The following is a 13,879-nucleotide window of genomic DNA, read 5'->3' on the forward strand; positions in this document are numbered from 1 at the left end:
CAACAGTGTCACTTTTTACTTAAGGATGACTAAGTTTCATGGCATTTAAGGTTGTCGAGGGCGTAGAGGAACAGATGTCACATATGAACATTATTGCTGGGCGCGTACACTGGTACAACCCATTTGGAGGCTATTTGCAGTTACTTATGAGATTTTTAAATGTGCATTTAAGTTTATTTAATATCAGCACATATTTTATAACAACTTTGAGAAATTTCATATAAGGTTGTCAAAGACATGTGTGTCTGTTCAGTCGCTAAGTCGTGTCCAGCACTTTTGCAGCCCCTTTGAATGTAGCCCGCCAGGCTCTTCTGTCCGTGGGATTCTCCAGGCCAGAATAGTGGAGTGGGTTGCCATGTCCTTCTCCAGGACATCTTCCCGACCCAGGGATCGAACCCTCATCTCCTGCACTGGCAGGCAGATGTTCTTCACCACTAAGCTGGTGGGGAAGCCCCAAAGACATGTTAGTTTCAGTCTAAAATTCCTAGAGATTACATAAGTTAAGTCCATGACCATCAATCAAGCATGCAGACATTCTAAGGCATTTTTTAAAAACTGAAGTATAATTGTTTATAGAAGTGTCTTAATTTCAGGTATGCAAAGTGGAAACAGACTTACAGACATAGGAGACAAACTTAATGGTTACCAGAGGGAAGAGGGGGTGGTGTGGGTGGCAGATATAGACTTCTGAGGTAGTTTTATTGAACCAAAGCCTTGAAACGGCTGACCACTAGGGCTGGAGTCTTTTTTGAATTGGGTGTTACCACCTGTGGCAGACTGAATTTTCTGCCTCCCTACCCACGCACAGTCTTAGGTTGAAGCCCCAGCCCCCTGTGGAGGGTGTCTAGAGACAGGGCCTTGGGGAGATAATTAGGGTTAGATGAGCTCATGAGGGTGGGTCCTCATGATGGGATTAGTGCCCCTATATGGCCAGACACCATTCCTTCCCCACAAATGGGTCTGGATTCCATATATATGCGTTAATATATGAGATTTGTTTTTCTGACTTATTTCACTCTGTATAACGGGCTCTAGGTTTATCCACCTCACTAGAAGTGACTCAAACTTGTTGTTTTTTATGCTAAGTAATTCTCCATTGTGTATACATACCCACACGCACGTATCGCAGATGTAGAGAATGGACTGTGAACACAGTGGGGAGGGAGAGCGTGGGACAAACGGGGAAGTGGTGTCAACATTTATACAGTACCATGTGTAAAAGGGGTAGCTGGTGAGAGGCTGCTGTATGACACAGGAAGCCCAGCCTGAGGCTCTGTGATGACCTCGAGGGCTGGGATGAGGGGAGGGGTGGAAGGTTTGGGAGGGAGGGGATAGATATATAATTATGGCTGATTTGTGTTTTATGCAGAAACAAAAACACAACATTGTAAAGATATTTTTTAAAAGACCCCAGAAAGCAGTTGAGTGCTCTCTCTCTCTCACACAAGGACACAGTGAGAAGGTGGCCCTCTGAGCCAGGAAGAAAGTCCTCACTAAAACGCTATGACGTCAGCTCTGTGACCTTGGACTTCAAGCCTCCAGAACTGTGAGGACAGAAATTCCTGTTGTTTAAGCCACTCCGTCTATGGTAGTTTGTTACGGCAGCCTGAGTAGACGAGCACACCAAGTTCGGCACCTCTGACACTGAATGAAGCCTTGCGCTGTGGAGTGCTGTTGCTGTCTGAATGTCCTCTTTGGAAAAAAAACCTATTCAGGTCTTCTGTCTGCTTTTTAATTGGGTTATTTGTTTTTTGATATTGCGTTGTATGAGCTGTTTATATGTTTTGGATACTAACCACTCATCAGTCATCTAATTCGCATATATTTTCACCCATTCATTAGGTTGTTTCTATTCTGTCAATGGTTTTCTTTGCTGTGCAGAAGCTTTTAAGTCTATTTAGGTCCCATTTGGTTATTTTTGCTTTTTCTTCCTTTGCTTTAGGAGACAGATCCAGAAAAAGTAGTGCTATGATATATGTCAGAGACTATTCTGCCTGTGTTTTCTTCTAGGAGTTTTATGGTTTCTGGTCTTACGTTTTGGTCTTTAGTCCATTTTGAGTTGCAGCCAGCAGGGGCTGCTCATCCTCACCGTGTACAGGCTCCTCAAGTGGTGGCTTCTCTTGTCGTGGAGCAAGGGCTCCAGGCACGCGGGCACAGGAGCTGTGGGACGTGGGCTCAGGAGCTGTGGCGCGCGGGCTCAGTAATGGTGACACACGGGCTTAGTTGCCCTGAAGCATATGGAATCTTCCCAGACCAGGGATCGACCCCCTGTCCTCTGTATAAGTAGGCAGATTCTTAACCGCTGGACCACCAGTGGTTAAATCCTTGACTTTATTTTTGAATATAGTGTGAGAGAATTTTCCAACTTCATTCTTTTACATGTAGTGCACCAGTTATTGAAGACACTGTCTTTTCTCCACTGTATATTCTTGCCTCCTTTGTGGTAGATTAATTGACCATAATAAGTACGTGGTTTTACTTCTGGGCTCTCTGTTCCAATGATCTATTAATATACGTCTCTTTTTGTGCCAGCACCATACTGTTTTGATTATTGTAGCTTTGTAGTGCAGTCTCAAATCAGGAAGCATGATTCCTCCAGCTTCTTCTTCTTCTTTCTTCATATTGTTTTGACTATTCAGGGTCTTTCTTGTCTCCATACAAATTTTAAAATTATTTGTTCCAGTTCTGTGAAAAATGCCATTGCTAGTTTGATAGAGCGGAGAAGGCAATGGCACCCCACTCCAGTACTCTTGCCTGGAAAATCCCATGGACGGAGGAGCCTGGTAGGCTGCAGTCCATGGAGTCGCTAAGAGTCAGACACGACTGAGCGACTTCACTTTCACTTTTCACTTTCATGCATTGGAGAAGGAAATGGCAACCCACTTCAGTGTTCTTGCCTGGAGAATCCCAGGGACGGGGGAGCCTGGTGGGCTGCCGTCTATGGCGTCACACAGAGTGAGACAGGACTGAAGCAACAGCAGCAGCAGCAGTTTGATAGAGATTGAATTGAATCTGTAGATTGCCTTGGGTGGTATAGTCATTTTAACTGTATTGATTCTTCAAATCTAAGAATATGCTGTATCTTTCCATCTGTTTGTTTTGTCTTCAGTTTCTTTCATTAGTGTCTTAAAGTTTTCCAGGTATAGGTCTTTTACCTCCTTAAGGTAGGTTTGTTCCTAGTATTTTGTTCTTTTTTATGTGATGGTAAATAGGATGTTTCCTTAATTTCTCTTTCTGATAGTTTGTTGTTAATGCATAGAAATGCAATAGATTTCTATATATATGTTTGTATCCTGAAGTGTTACCAACTTCATTGATGAGCTCCAGTAGTTTTCTGGTGGTATCTTTAGGAATTTCTATGTATAATATCATGTCATCTGTAAATAGTGATAGTTTTATTTCTTCCTTTCCAATTTGGATTCCTTTTATTTCTTTTTCTTCTCTGGTTGCTGTGGCTAGGACTTCCAATACTAAGTTGAATAAAAGTGGTGAGAGTGGGCCTCCTTGTCTTATTCCTGATCTTAGAAAAAATGCAGAAATCCTCAACAAAATATTAACTGAATCTGACAATACGTTAAAAGGATCATACACCATCATCAAGCAGGATTTATCTCAGGGATGCAAGGATTTTTCAATATTTGCAAATCAATCAATGTGATATCCATCTTTACAAATTGAAGAATAAAAACCATATCTTAATAGATGCAGAAAAGCTTTTGAGAAAATTCAACATCCATTTATGATAAGAATTCTCCAGAAAGAGGTCATAGAGGAATCATACCTCATCATAATAAAGTCCACGTATGACAGATCCACAGCTGACATCAGACTTAATGATGAAAAGCTGAAAGGCCTTCTTCTAAGACAGCAAGTGTTCACGTGCTTGTCTTCCTACCAGATGTAACCTCCTTGAGGACAGTGCCGCTGTCTTTCTGTGTCCAAGGGGGATTGGTCCCAGGATACCCCTGGGTTGTCAAGATCTGTGGATGCTCCAGTCCCTTATATAATGTGGCAGAGTATTTGCATATAACCTGCCCACATCTATCTGTATACTTCATTTATTTAAAAATTTTTATCTGTCTGTGTTGGGTGTTAGTTACTTCACATGGGATCTTTCACTGTGGTGCGTGGGTTCTCTCGTTGCAGCACATGGCCGTTGTTGCTGCACAGCCTGTGGGGTCTCCCTGCATTCCCTGCATTGCAAGGAGGATTCGTAACCCCTGGGCCTCCGGGAAGTCCCCATGTGTATACTTTAAATCACCTCTAGATCGCTTATGATGCCTAATGCAATACAAATGCTATGTAAATAGCTGGAGATGCAAAGTAAATGGTATATAAATAATTTCCAGTGCAGCAAACTCAAGTTTTGCTTTTTGGAACTTTCTGGAATTTTTTTCTAAATATTTTTGATCTGTGGCTCACCGAACTCATGAAAGCGAAACTACAGATGCGGGGCGGGGGTGGGTGGTGACTGTAATTTTATCCTTTTGTTCACATTGTGTCCCCAGGGCCTAGAACAGAGTCTGGCTGTGGTAGGCTCTTACTGAATATTGAATTGGAAAAAATACTGAATTGAATAAAATAATGTAAGCCAGTCATCACTAACAATTTCTTGTTGAATATTAATACAGTATTGCTCTTCCCTCTTGATGGAGAATAGGAGATGAACAATATTTCATCAGCTACTGAATACTACAAAGAGGTTTTGAAACAAGACAATACTCATGTGGAAGCCATTGCGTGCATTGGAAGCAACCACTTCTACACTGATCAGCCAGAAGTAGCGCTCCGGTTTTACAGGTGCACTCTACGTTCAGTTTGTAAAACTGCTTTCCTGTGAAATAGTGATGCAAAAAGTGATACAGATGGACGAAGATGCAGGGAAATAATGTGTGGGCCATGTTTATATGAGACTAAGAAGTGATACAGATGAACGAAGACGCAGGGAAATAATGTGTGGGCCATGCTTATATGAGACTAAAAAGTGATACAGATGAACGAAGACGCAGGGAAGTAATGTGTGGGCCATGTTTATATGAGACTAAAAATTCAGGCACCCAGATGGGAAATAATGTGTGGGCCATGTTTATATGAGACTAAAAAGTGATACAGATGAACGAAGATGCAGGGAAATAACGTGTGGGCCATGCTTATATGAGACTAAAAAGTGATACAGATGAACGAAGACGCAGGGAAATAATGTGTGGGCCATGCTTATATGAGACTAAACATTCAGGCACCCAGGTGTTTTATGACTACTGAACCTATTTCTAAATAATTTGGAAATGCAGAAGTATTTAGCATCTTGCAGAAACACACCTGGATAAATGCCTACGTTTAACACCATGTCCGTGTATGTGAATTGGCCATTTTGTCATCAACCAATAGCAACAGTTACCAGAAGCTTCCACGTCACTGCCTCCACTGATATCACTGTTCAGTTCAGTTCAGTTCAGTACCACTGTCCATAGTGTCAAAACCTCAAAGGTGAAATAATAATGTGATTTGTGAAGAGTAGTGGACCCCAGGCTCTAAAGTTGTGATGAGCACCTTAAAACAGAATCCCACAAATACGTTTGCAAAATCTAAATAAGTTATGTTCACTGGTTCTTTGAGCACATACTTATTTTATCCTATAGATGGTTTCTGAGATTAATTTTTAAATTATGACTTCCTCTTCAGCCCTTGGGTAATAAACAGGGAGGTAACTGGCAGCTGACAGGAGTTCTTTCTAAGTATATGTTGGAGCACAAAAGAGAATAATGTGAATCCCAGCCTGTGCCCACACAGCCGTCTCTACTCCCCTACCCCCGGAGCGGGTCACGGGTTCCTCAGGGCAGCTGGGATGATTTTGACATGCTTGTCGGAACTCTCTCATCCTTCGGGATTAATGATGAATAGAAGCAAAATAGGGTTCTTGAGCTGCAGCGTGAAAGCTAAACGGGGAACATCGGGATCCCCCGACAGTCTTGTCTTCCTGAGTGGGAGCTCACTGGAGGTCACTGGATGTAGCTGAACCACACAACACAACCAGAATCCAACTCAGCCGAAAACTCGGGAGGCTAAACAGAGGCCTCGAGCTTGGTTAGAAGGTCTTAGAAATTTCCCTTCCGAGCCTGAGGACAGAGTGTGCAGGGGTTTTACTTTATGTGACTATTTATTTATTATTTTGATACTCTAGCAAAGCTTTTGGGGGGGAAAAAAAAGTCAGTTATTTCTGACTTTGCCTCTGGATACATTTCTCATGACTGGAACCATTACAAAAGACATGCTTTTGAATTTGCTTTAAACTCTTTTTCATTTACTATAATACTTTTTGTTCTTTGGAGGCTATTAAAAACGTATAAAATGAATTCATTTCTAACTTTGTAAAAAATATGTCAATATCTGTAAAGTTGATCTGACGCCAGAGAGTGTGTGTTCTTTTCAAAAAGGCGACTCCTCCAGATGGGTGTTTACAACTGCCAGCTTTTTAACAACCTGGGGCTGTGTTGCTTCTACGCCCAGCAGTACGATATGACTCTGACCTCGTTTGAACGTGCCCTTTCTCTGGCTGAAAATGAAGAAGAGGTAGCTGACGTCTGGTACAACTTGGGACACGTCGCTGTGGTACGTTGTTTCCCTGATATAGTTTCTGTTCTAGAAAAGGTAGCCACACGTTAGTCTTGAAGACATTTTCGTGTACTGGAAATCCAGGTTTGGTTACAGTCCTTATACCAATTTATAGAGATTTCTGGGAGTCACCCAAAGTCGTTTTACATCCCCAGGTTAATCCCCTTACGTACAAGTCACAGCCGACTCCTGTGCCGGGATGTGTCGTTTTCTCTGCGGTGGCAGGAGAGATGTGTGTGGGGTGAGGAGGTCGGAGGCGGCGGGAGCAAGTGGCCGGATTTGTGTGTGCGAGTTTGCGCTCTTCTCTTACAGGGAACAGGGGACACGAACCTGGCCCACCAGTGCTTCCGGCTGGCTCTGGTGAGCAACAACCAGCACGCAGAGGCCTACAACAACCTGGCCGTGCTGGAGATGCGGAGGGGCCACGTGGAGCAGGTCAGCCAGCCCTGTGGGCTGCACACAGCCTGCTTGCTCCCCAGAGCAGCAGCCGCGTGCAGCCGTCTTCACACGTGACAGTTTCAAATGAGCTCTGGGGTCTGACTGCCCAGGGTTTGAGTCCCAGTATGGGCAGCGTGACCTTGGACAAGTCACTTAACCTTTCAGTGTCCAAAACAGAACGCTCGAGTTTACTGGGGCAAAACTGCACCTCCCTAGCCTGTCCTGTGGTCGTGAACCGCTGCACCGTCCACAGCCCCCCGACCGCCACCCCGCTGCTCAGGCCCGCGTCCTAGGACCACCCCCTACATATCCTAGGACCCCCTCCCACCCCCCACCCAGAAACTTCTCTTTTCCAACTGCCCCTTCCCCACCACCCGCTGCCTCTAGTGAACCCCGTCCGTGCCACGCACACATCCTCCACTCTCTGCCCCTCGCCCCCTCCTCCAGGCCGCTGTCATTTCCTGCCCGGGTAAGTACGAGTCTCCTAGGCATGGTCTTTGTTTCCGCTTCCATCAGCAAGGAAGTGCACCCTGTAATGTGTTTTCCTCAGGACAGCCTTAAGGGTATGTTTTTAAAACAGGATTATTTCATCACTGCTTTGCTTAGCATCCTCCAAAGGCTCCTCCCTGCAACTCAGAATATGTGAATAGTTTGAGCTTCAAACCTTAGCCTTCAGGGCCCCACATGGTCTGGCCTCGGGGCCCCCCTCAGACCAGGCTTTGCCACCAATCCTTCCCCCACCCCACCCCGGCCATCAGACGCGTGAGCTGCTGGCTGCTGGGCGGGCCCGTTCCTACTGTGGGGCCTTTGGACTCCTTTCAGATCCGACAGGACCCTTTTCTTTTTATCGTTCGGGTCTTCACTTAATTACCACCTCTTCAGAAAGACCCACTGGACTGTCAGTCTAAAGGAGCCCTCAGTATTGTCTCCTGGTGTTGTCTCCTTCACAGTACTTGCCATTTTATCAGATACTTTCAGTCTGTGTGTAGAATGCAGAATGCTAGCTGTGTGAAAGCAGGGACCTTCTCTGCCTTCTGACTGCTGTATTTTCAACATCAGAACCATTGCCCGACCCTGGGGAGGTGCTTAGTGTGGGTAGACTGAGCAGATGATAAACAAAATAGAGTCATCACAGCAGCTGACCTGAAGGGGTTCTTGTGAAGGTGAGCCGCTTGTGCGTGTAAAGCACTTGGAATAGTAAAGTCACATGATAGATGCTTAATACATTATATTTTGCTGTTATCATTTACCTAACAGGAAGTTTAAAAGCTAAATACACGCATACCATATTAAATGACAATCAAGACAAATAGCTGTTCCATTCCCTGTGTTAGAGATGAGGAAACAGACTAGAGGAGGGTAAGTAGCTAACCAAGGTCACAGACCCTGTGCGCACACGCCAGGACGGTGACCTCCAGCCTGGCCTCCGAAGCGCGTTGCTGAACCTGAGAAAACAAGCAGAGAGGCCTCAGTGGGTGCTGCTCTCGCTGCACAACATTTTCCCAACGAAATAAAGTGGCTGTGTGTTTGTAAACAAAAGCTAACTGCTCTAAAGTGGGAACTTGTTCTGTCCTGGAACTTTGTATCCATTTGAAGCAAGTGCTTTTTATGATTTTCTCTGTTTGCATGTTGGTGATTTTCTTTCCCTCCTACTTATTGTCCTTTCTATAGTATGCAGTTGATTTGAAATGTTTTGGTGAAAGGTCTCACTGTTATTAAAAATTATACTTCAATTTCCCTGGAGAAGGACATGGCAACCCACTCCAGTATTCTTGCCTGGAAAATCCCATGGACAGAGGAGCCTGGCGGGCTGTGGTCCACGGGGTCACAAAGAGTCGGACACGACTGAGCACACACACACACATACTTCAATTAAAAGAAACTAGCAAATCATAACATTAATATCTACCATCTTATATAAACTGTTGTTTTCCTTTAAAAAAAAGATTTAAGAATTTGTCCTCGGGGTCATACGTAGAAGTTTAGCTACACGTTGAAAGGCTGTTTTGGCAGCTTAGGAATGCTGAGTTTGTGGTCTTAACAGTGAGTGTACAGGCTACTCATGTCTCTCTGTGGTCTCTGCAACGAGTGATCCTGTGAGCCTGCAGGCGACAAAGCATGATGTGAGTTTTGTCTTTTGAGTGCTTTAGAGAGCGGAAAGCTTGTCATTTTCAGTTGCCTTCAGCTGTCATTTTCAGGTCAGCAGTATACTAAGTGCTTGCTCATTGTCGTCCAGCACAGAACATGGCGATCTGAATTTGCAGTGGTTTTTTGATGGCTTTGGTTGTTGCATTACAGAAGGTAGTTGAAAGCCTACTAAATCAATCAACACCAACAGAAACTGGATTGATAAAACTTTTCTCTTTAGCATTGAGAGGACTATGTTTTGAGTTGTACATCATATTGAAATATAAACGATAAGAACAGTGGTTCTCACATAACTTTCAATTCTATTCTTTTCTCCATATTTTGAAGCATTTTATTTTTAATATAATTTTGACAAGATATAAGTAGTTAATTGTATATCTGTAAATTGTATTTCACAGAAATTCATCCATGTTTATCACAGAGTCATGTTTTTTAAAGTCCTTTCCTGGGTAAAGTATTCTTCTACCAAAAAAAAAATCACCAGTATAATGCTAATATATGCTCATATGCCTTTGGTCTCTCTCCTTTTTTTCTTTTCTAAACAGGCAAAAGCACTGTTACAAACCGCATCATCTTTAGCACCCCATATGTACGAGCCACATTTTAATTTCGCAACAATTTCTGATAAGGTATCCTCTTTCTTTCTCAGTTTACCATCTGACCTGTTTGTTTTCTTCTTTTGTGTGTGTGTGTTCTTCCTTGGTTTTAAAAATTGTACAGATAAATAAGGACGTTCTAACCATAACTTGCTGAGAGAAATGATTTTTTAAACACTTGATTATTTACACCTATGTCTTCATTTTAAGGGAACGTTTAATATACTTTAAGTGTATGTATCACTGAATATTAGCTAAGCTTAATACCGTTATGGATTGCAGAAGAATTATTTTATGTTTTAAAAGACATTTAATCATTGAAAAACTGCTCATTAACTCCTGGTTTGGGGAGGATTTAGTAATCAGTGTTTTTTTACAGGGAAATCCTGTATATCATTTATAGATCATATAGTCACCAAGTCTAGCATGATGCTATAAAATTGGGGATATTAGTGAAAGCCATTTCAGCAATGAGCAATATAGGAAAGAAGCAACTGTTAATACTGTGTTACAAGTCAATTAACATCCAAGAGCTAAAAGAAATTGTGTGTCCTTTTACAATAAGAAGAAAGAAAGAAAAGTCATCTAATAACTTTTACTTGCAAAACTTCCTTTAACATGGAAGATGAGTTTTGAGGATAAGGAAATGGCTAAAAATCTTTGCTGATGTAAAGACTCTTTCTTTGTAGACCCAAAAAGTTATAAAAATCATTTTTCATAACATGAATGTGAGCTTCTCTCTCTTGGGTTTTGAAAATAAAATATGCTGTTTTTTATAAATTGTCATTTTTGAGAGCTTTTTAAGTGCTAGTCACTGTTCCGGGTACTCTCCACACCTCTAATTCGCTCAACACCCCTGCAATGTAGGTAACCCTTACCTTCCCTATGCGTTTTTTCATACAACTGATGTTCCGTTTGTTGAACTTGTATGAACAGCTGCTACATACCAGGCACTGCTGTAGGCACAGAAGATGTTAGTAGTGAATAAATCAGGCAGAAACTTCTGCCTCATGCAGCTTACATTCTAATGGAAGCCAAGGCTTTGGAACTTGAAAGCCTTGTCTGGAGCTCCATGGCAGTGGCCGATTCAGATCCATGCCCGGCTCCCACGTGTTTCCCCATGCGCTGTGCTGCCACCGGGCGTCCCTGGCGGCTCAGACGGTAAAGGACCTGCCTGCAGGCAGGAGACCCTGGTCCAGTCCTGGGTCAGGAAGACCCCCTGGAGGAGGGGATGGCTACCCACTCCAGTATTCTTGCCTGGAAAATTCCATGGACAGAGGAGCCTGGCGGGTTACAGTCCATGGGGTTACAAAGACTCGGACACAACCGAGGAGCTAAGCATGCAGGCACATGCTGCCAGTTAGTTAAACCACAGAGGAGCCTTGATTACTTTCTTTCAGGAGTGTTACTAAATTTTAATAATATTTAATGCAAATGGAATATTTCTGTTAGCAAAAGTCTACACTTCCATAAAAGAAAATACTATGTTAAAAAGAAATGCTATGATTTAAAAAATAAAAGTTTTCAGTTCATATGTGTGTTACAAAAAAACTACCAGAAGTGAATGATCTGTATTTGTGTGTGTGTGTGTGTGTGTGTGTGCACTGCAAAGCTCTCTCCTTTTAGAAGTGTATACATGAATCAAGGTACATTCAGATGGATTCAGATACTGTATGTGTTTTTCTTTGGGACTGGATTTTAACAAAAAGTTTATTGAAAATCAAAGATACCCTCAATGAATTTTAAAAACTGGATATCTTCCCAACATTACTATGTTAGCAACCTTTTAAAAGCTCCCAGAGCATGTTATTATATCTTAAATACAATAGTTTTTACTTGTTTCCTGTCTTAAGAGATATTACCATAACCAAAACATCATTGTCTGTGGTAAATTACAGACTGAACTGAGTTGGCTGTTTTAGCATGTAGATGTCAATTTATTTTTATGAGACTATCAGTGACAGGAAAAGAAAGCAGGTTTCTGAGTTCATAACTAGACAACCATAATGGAGCAGAAATTATTTACATGACTGGTTATTTTTCTCATACTTTTTCATGACTGAATTGTAATCTAGGTGAAAAAAATTTTTATATCAAAGTAACACAGTCAAGTAATTTACCTTGGGTTTTTATGTTTTGCAGATACTATGTTTTTTTTTTTTTTAATTCATTTCTTATTTTTTATGGTCCTCATTCTGTGGTCTTATTCTGGTCTGCTTTCCTTACAGATTGGAGATCTACAGAGGAGTTATGCTGCTGCTAAGAAGTCTGAAGCAGCATTTCCAGATCACGTGGACACTCAACACTTAATTAAGCAGTTAGAGCAGCATTTTGCTATGCTCTGATTTTTCCTCAGTTAAATATATGTGTGTGTGTATTTAGGGAAAAAGTAGTATTATATATGTATATATTTGTAATACAAACCTGTGCCTGCTATTAGTGAAAGTGACGTAGCGGGATTTAAACCAGAATGTTTAAAACTGTATAATAATAACTTTATAAGACAATATCATAAAAGACAAGATTTAATCTCTTGTAAGCAGATCATGAACTCTCCCACAGTATATGGTAGATGTTTGTTTACAATGTTTACAAAAAATTTTCATGAATTTCTTCAAATTCTTAAAAATACACATTGTTAATGTCCTTTAGTTGGCCATTAGCTAGCATGTAGCTTAAGAGGTGTGAAATCTGCCTTTAAAGTTGCACTTTTATGGCTAAAAATTATATACTTACCCTTGGTACAGACTTTAGAAATTAAAGGTTGTATTTCAAACTATTTTTTATGAAATGCTTTGTGAGACATTCTACATTTTCTTATATATTATGCTTTAAATAAATGTGTATGAAACACCATCCTTCTGTTGCTTTTCATGAGTCTTTGTTTCAATCATCTCAGATGAAACAAGTTTTCCAGAAATGAAGTCTTAGAAATCAAGTCATTATCCTAATTTTATTTTAAATGATGTACCATCAATTTTGCTTTTTCCTGAGAAGCTATTTATGGGATATCACGTTGTCAGCCTAAGAATATCAGGATTAGGAGTGGAGTCATAAGCCACAAGTCCCTCGTGGTCAGCCCCAAGAAGGTTAGGGGGCATCCGGTACCGTGAGTGGTAACATCCTAGGAAGGTCTGCTCCAGTGTTTCCTGGACCGCTCACTGACAGCTTCTCACAAGGAAGTGCGTTCACGGGCCTGCTTTGGAATCTGTCCACGGTACTTCTCAGCGTTTTAACTTTGAGAAAACCGTTTCACGGGTATTTTGTTCTGTTCCATGCATATAAATTGTACTGCTGAGCTGATGGAACACAAAAGGTGTGGATGCAGAGAATAAGATTGGTAGAGGCTGGAAGTAACTTCAGAGAATGTGTCAATGAATCTCCTCGCGGGGAGGAGGCCAGGCCCTGCCCTTCAGGCTGGAACCTCCCCTGGTTCTCCATGAGAGGCTACCACTTGTTGGGCTTGCGAGAAATTGCTCAAGTACTGTCAAACTTCCTAACACTATTCAGTATTTAGGTTCAAATTTTATATTGGGAATTGTTTTCTTAGTTAATTTAAAATAAGCACTGGTAACAGAGGCTAGCATTTACCAAGGATGTTGTGTGTACTGAGCACTGCTCAGACCCTGGGTGAGGAGTGACATTTCATCCCCGTTGCAGTCCTGTGAAACGCTGTTATTCCCATTTTTCTTGTGAGAAAAATGAAGTGCAGAGCAATCAAATAGCTTGCCCACGTTGTCAGGCTCAGCAAGTGGCAGAGCTGGGATTCAAATGCACATTTACTCTAGTGGTTAAGAGCACATACCCGGGAGCCAGGTGCACAGTATTGGTAAAGAAATGGGCATAAGGCAGACCACAGACTTGCATGTGGCCTCTGAGTATGTGTTTTTAACTACTGTGTCAAATCTCTTAGTGTCTCTTCTGTAAATAAAGCTATCATTTAAAATGAATGGTATATGCATTAGTAAAATTGAATAAGGGGATATTAACCACTGTGATGAACAGTATTGCATAGGAACCTGGAATGTTAGGTCCATGAATCAACATAAATTGGACGTTATCAAGCAGGAGATGGTGAGAATAAA

General features: G+C 41.8%; 1 protein-coding gene across 2 annotated transcripts in view; it reads left to right on the plus strand.

The window, feature by feature from the left end:
- TTC8 (tetratricopeptide repeat domain 8) overlaps nt 1-12,650 on the plus strand; it is a 59,251-nt gene extending 46,601 nt beyond the window's left edge. For both annotated transcript variants that reach the window (XM_070798006.1, XM_019969369.2), the window contains 5 exons: nt 4,661-4,800; nt 6,435-6,609; nt 6,925-7,047; nt 9,744-9,827; nt 12,023-12,650. In XM_070798006.1, coding sequence (XP_070654107.1) covers nt 4,661-4,800; nt 6,435-6,609; nt 6,925-7,047; nt 9,744-9,827; nt 12,023-12,139 — 639 coding nt within the window. In that variant the 3' untranslated portion in view covers nt 12,140-12,650. The remainder of the gene's footprint in view (nt 1-4,660; nt 4,801-6,434; nt 6,610-6,924; nt 7,048-9,743; nt 9,828-12,022) is intronic.
- The last annotated feature ends 1,229 nt before the right edge of the window (nt 12,651-13,879 follow it).

Source organism: Bos indicus, chromosome 10, assembly GCF_029378745.1.
Source record: "Bos indicus isolate NIAB-ARS_2022 breed Sahiwal x Tharparkar chromosome 10, NIAB-ARS_B.indTharparkar_mat_pri_1.0, whole genome shotgun sequence".
Lineage (NCBI taxonomy): Eukaryota > Metazoa > Chordata > Mammalia > Artiodactyla > Bovidae > Bos > Bos indicus.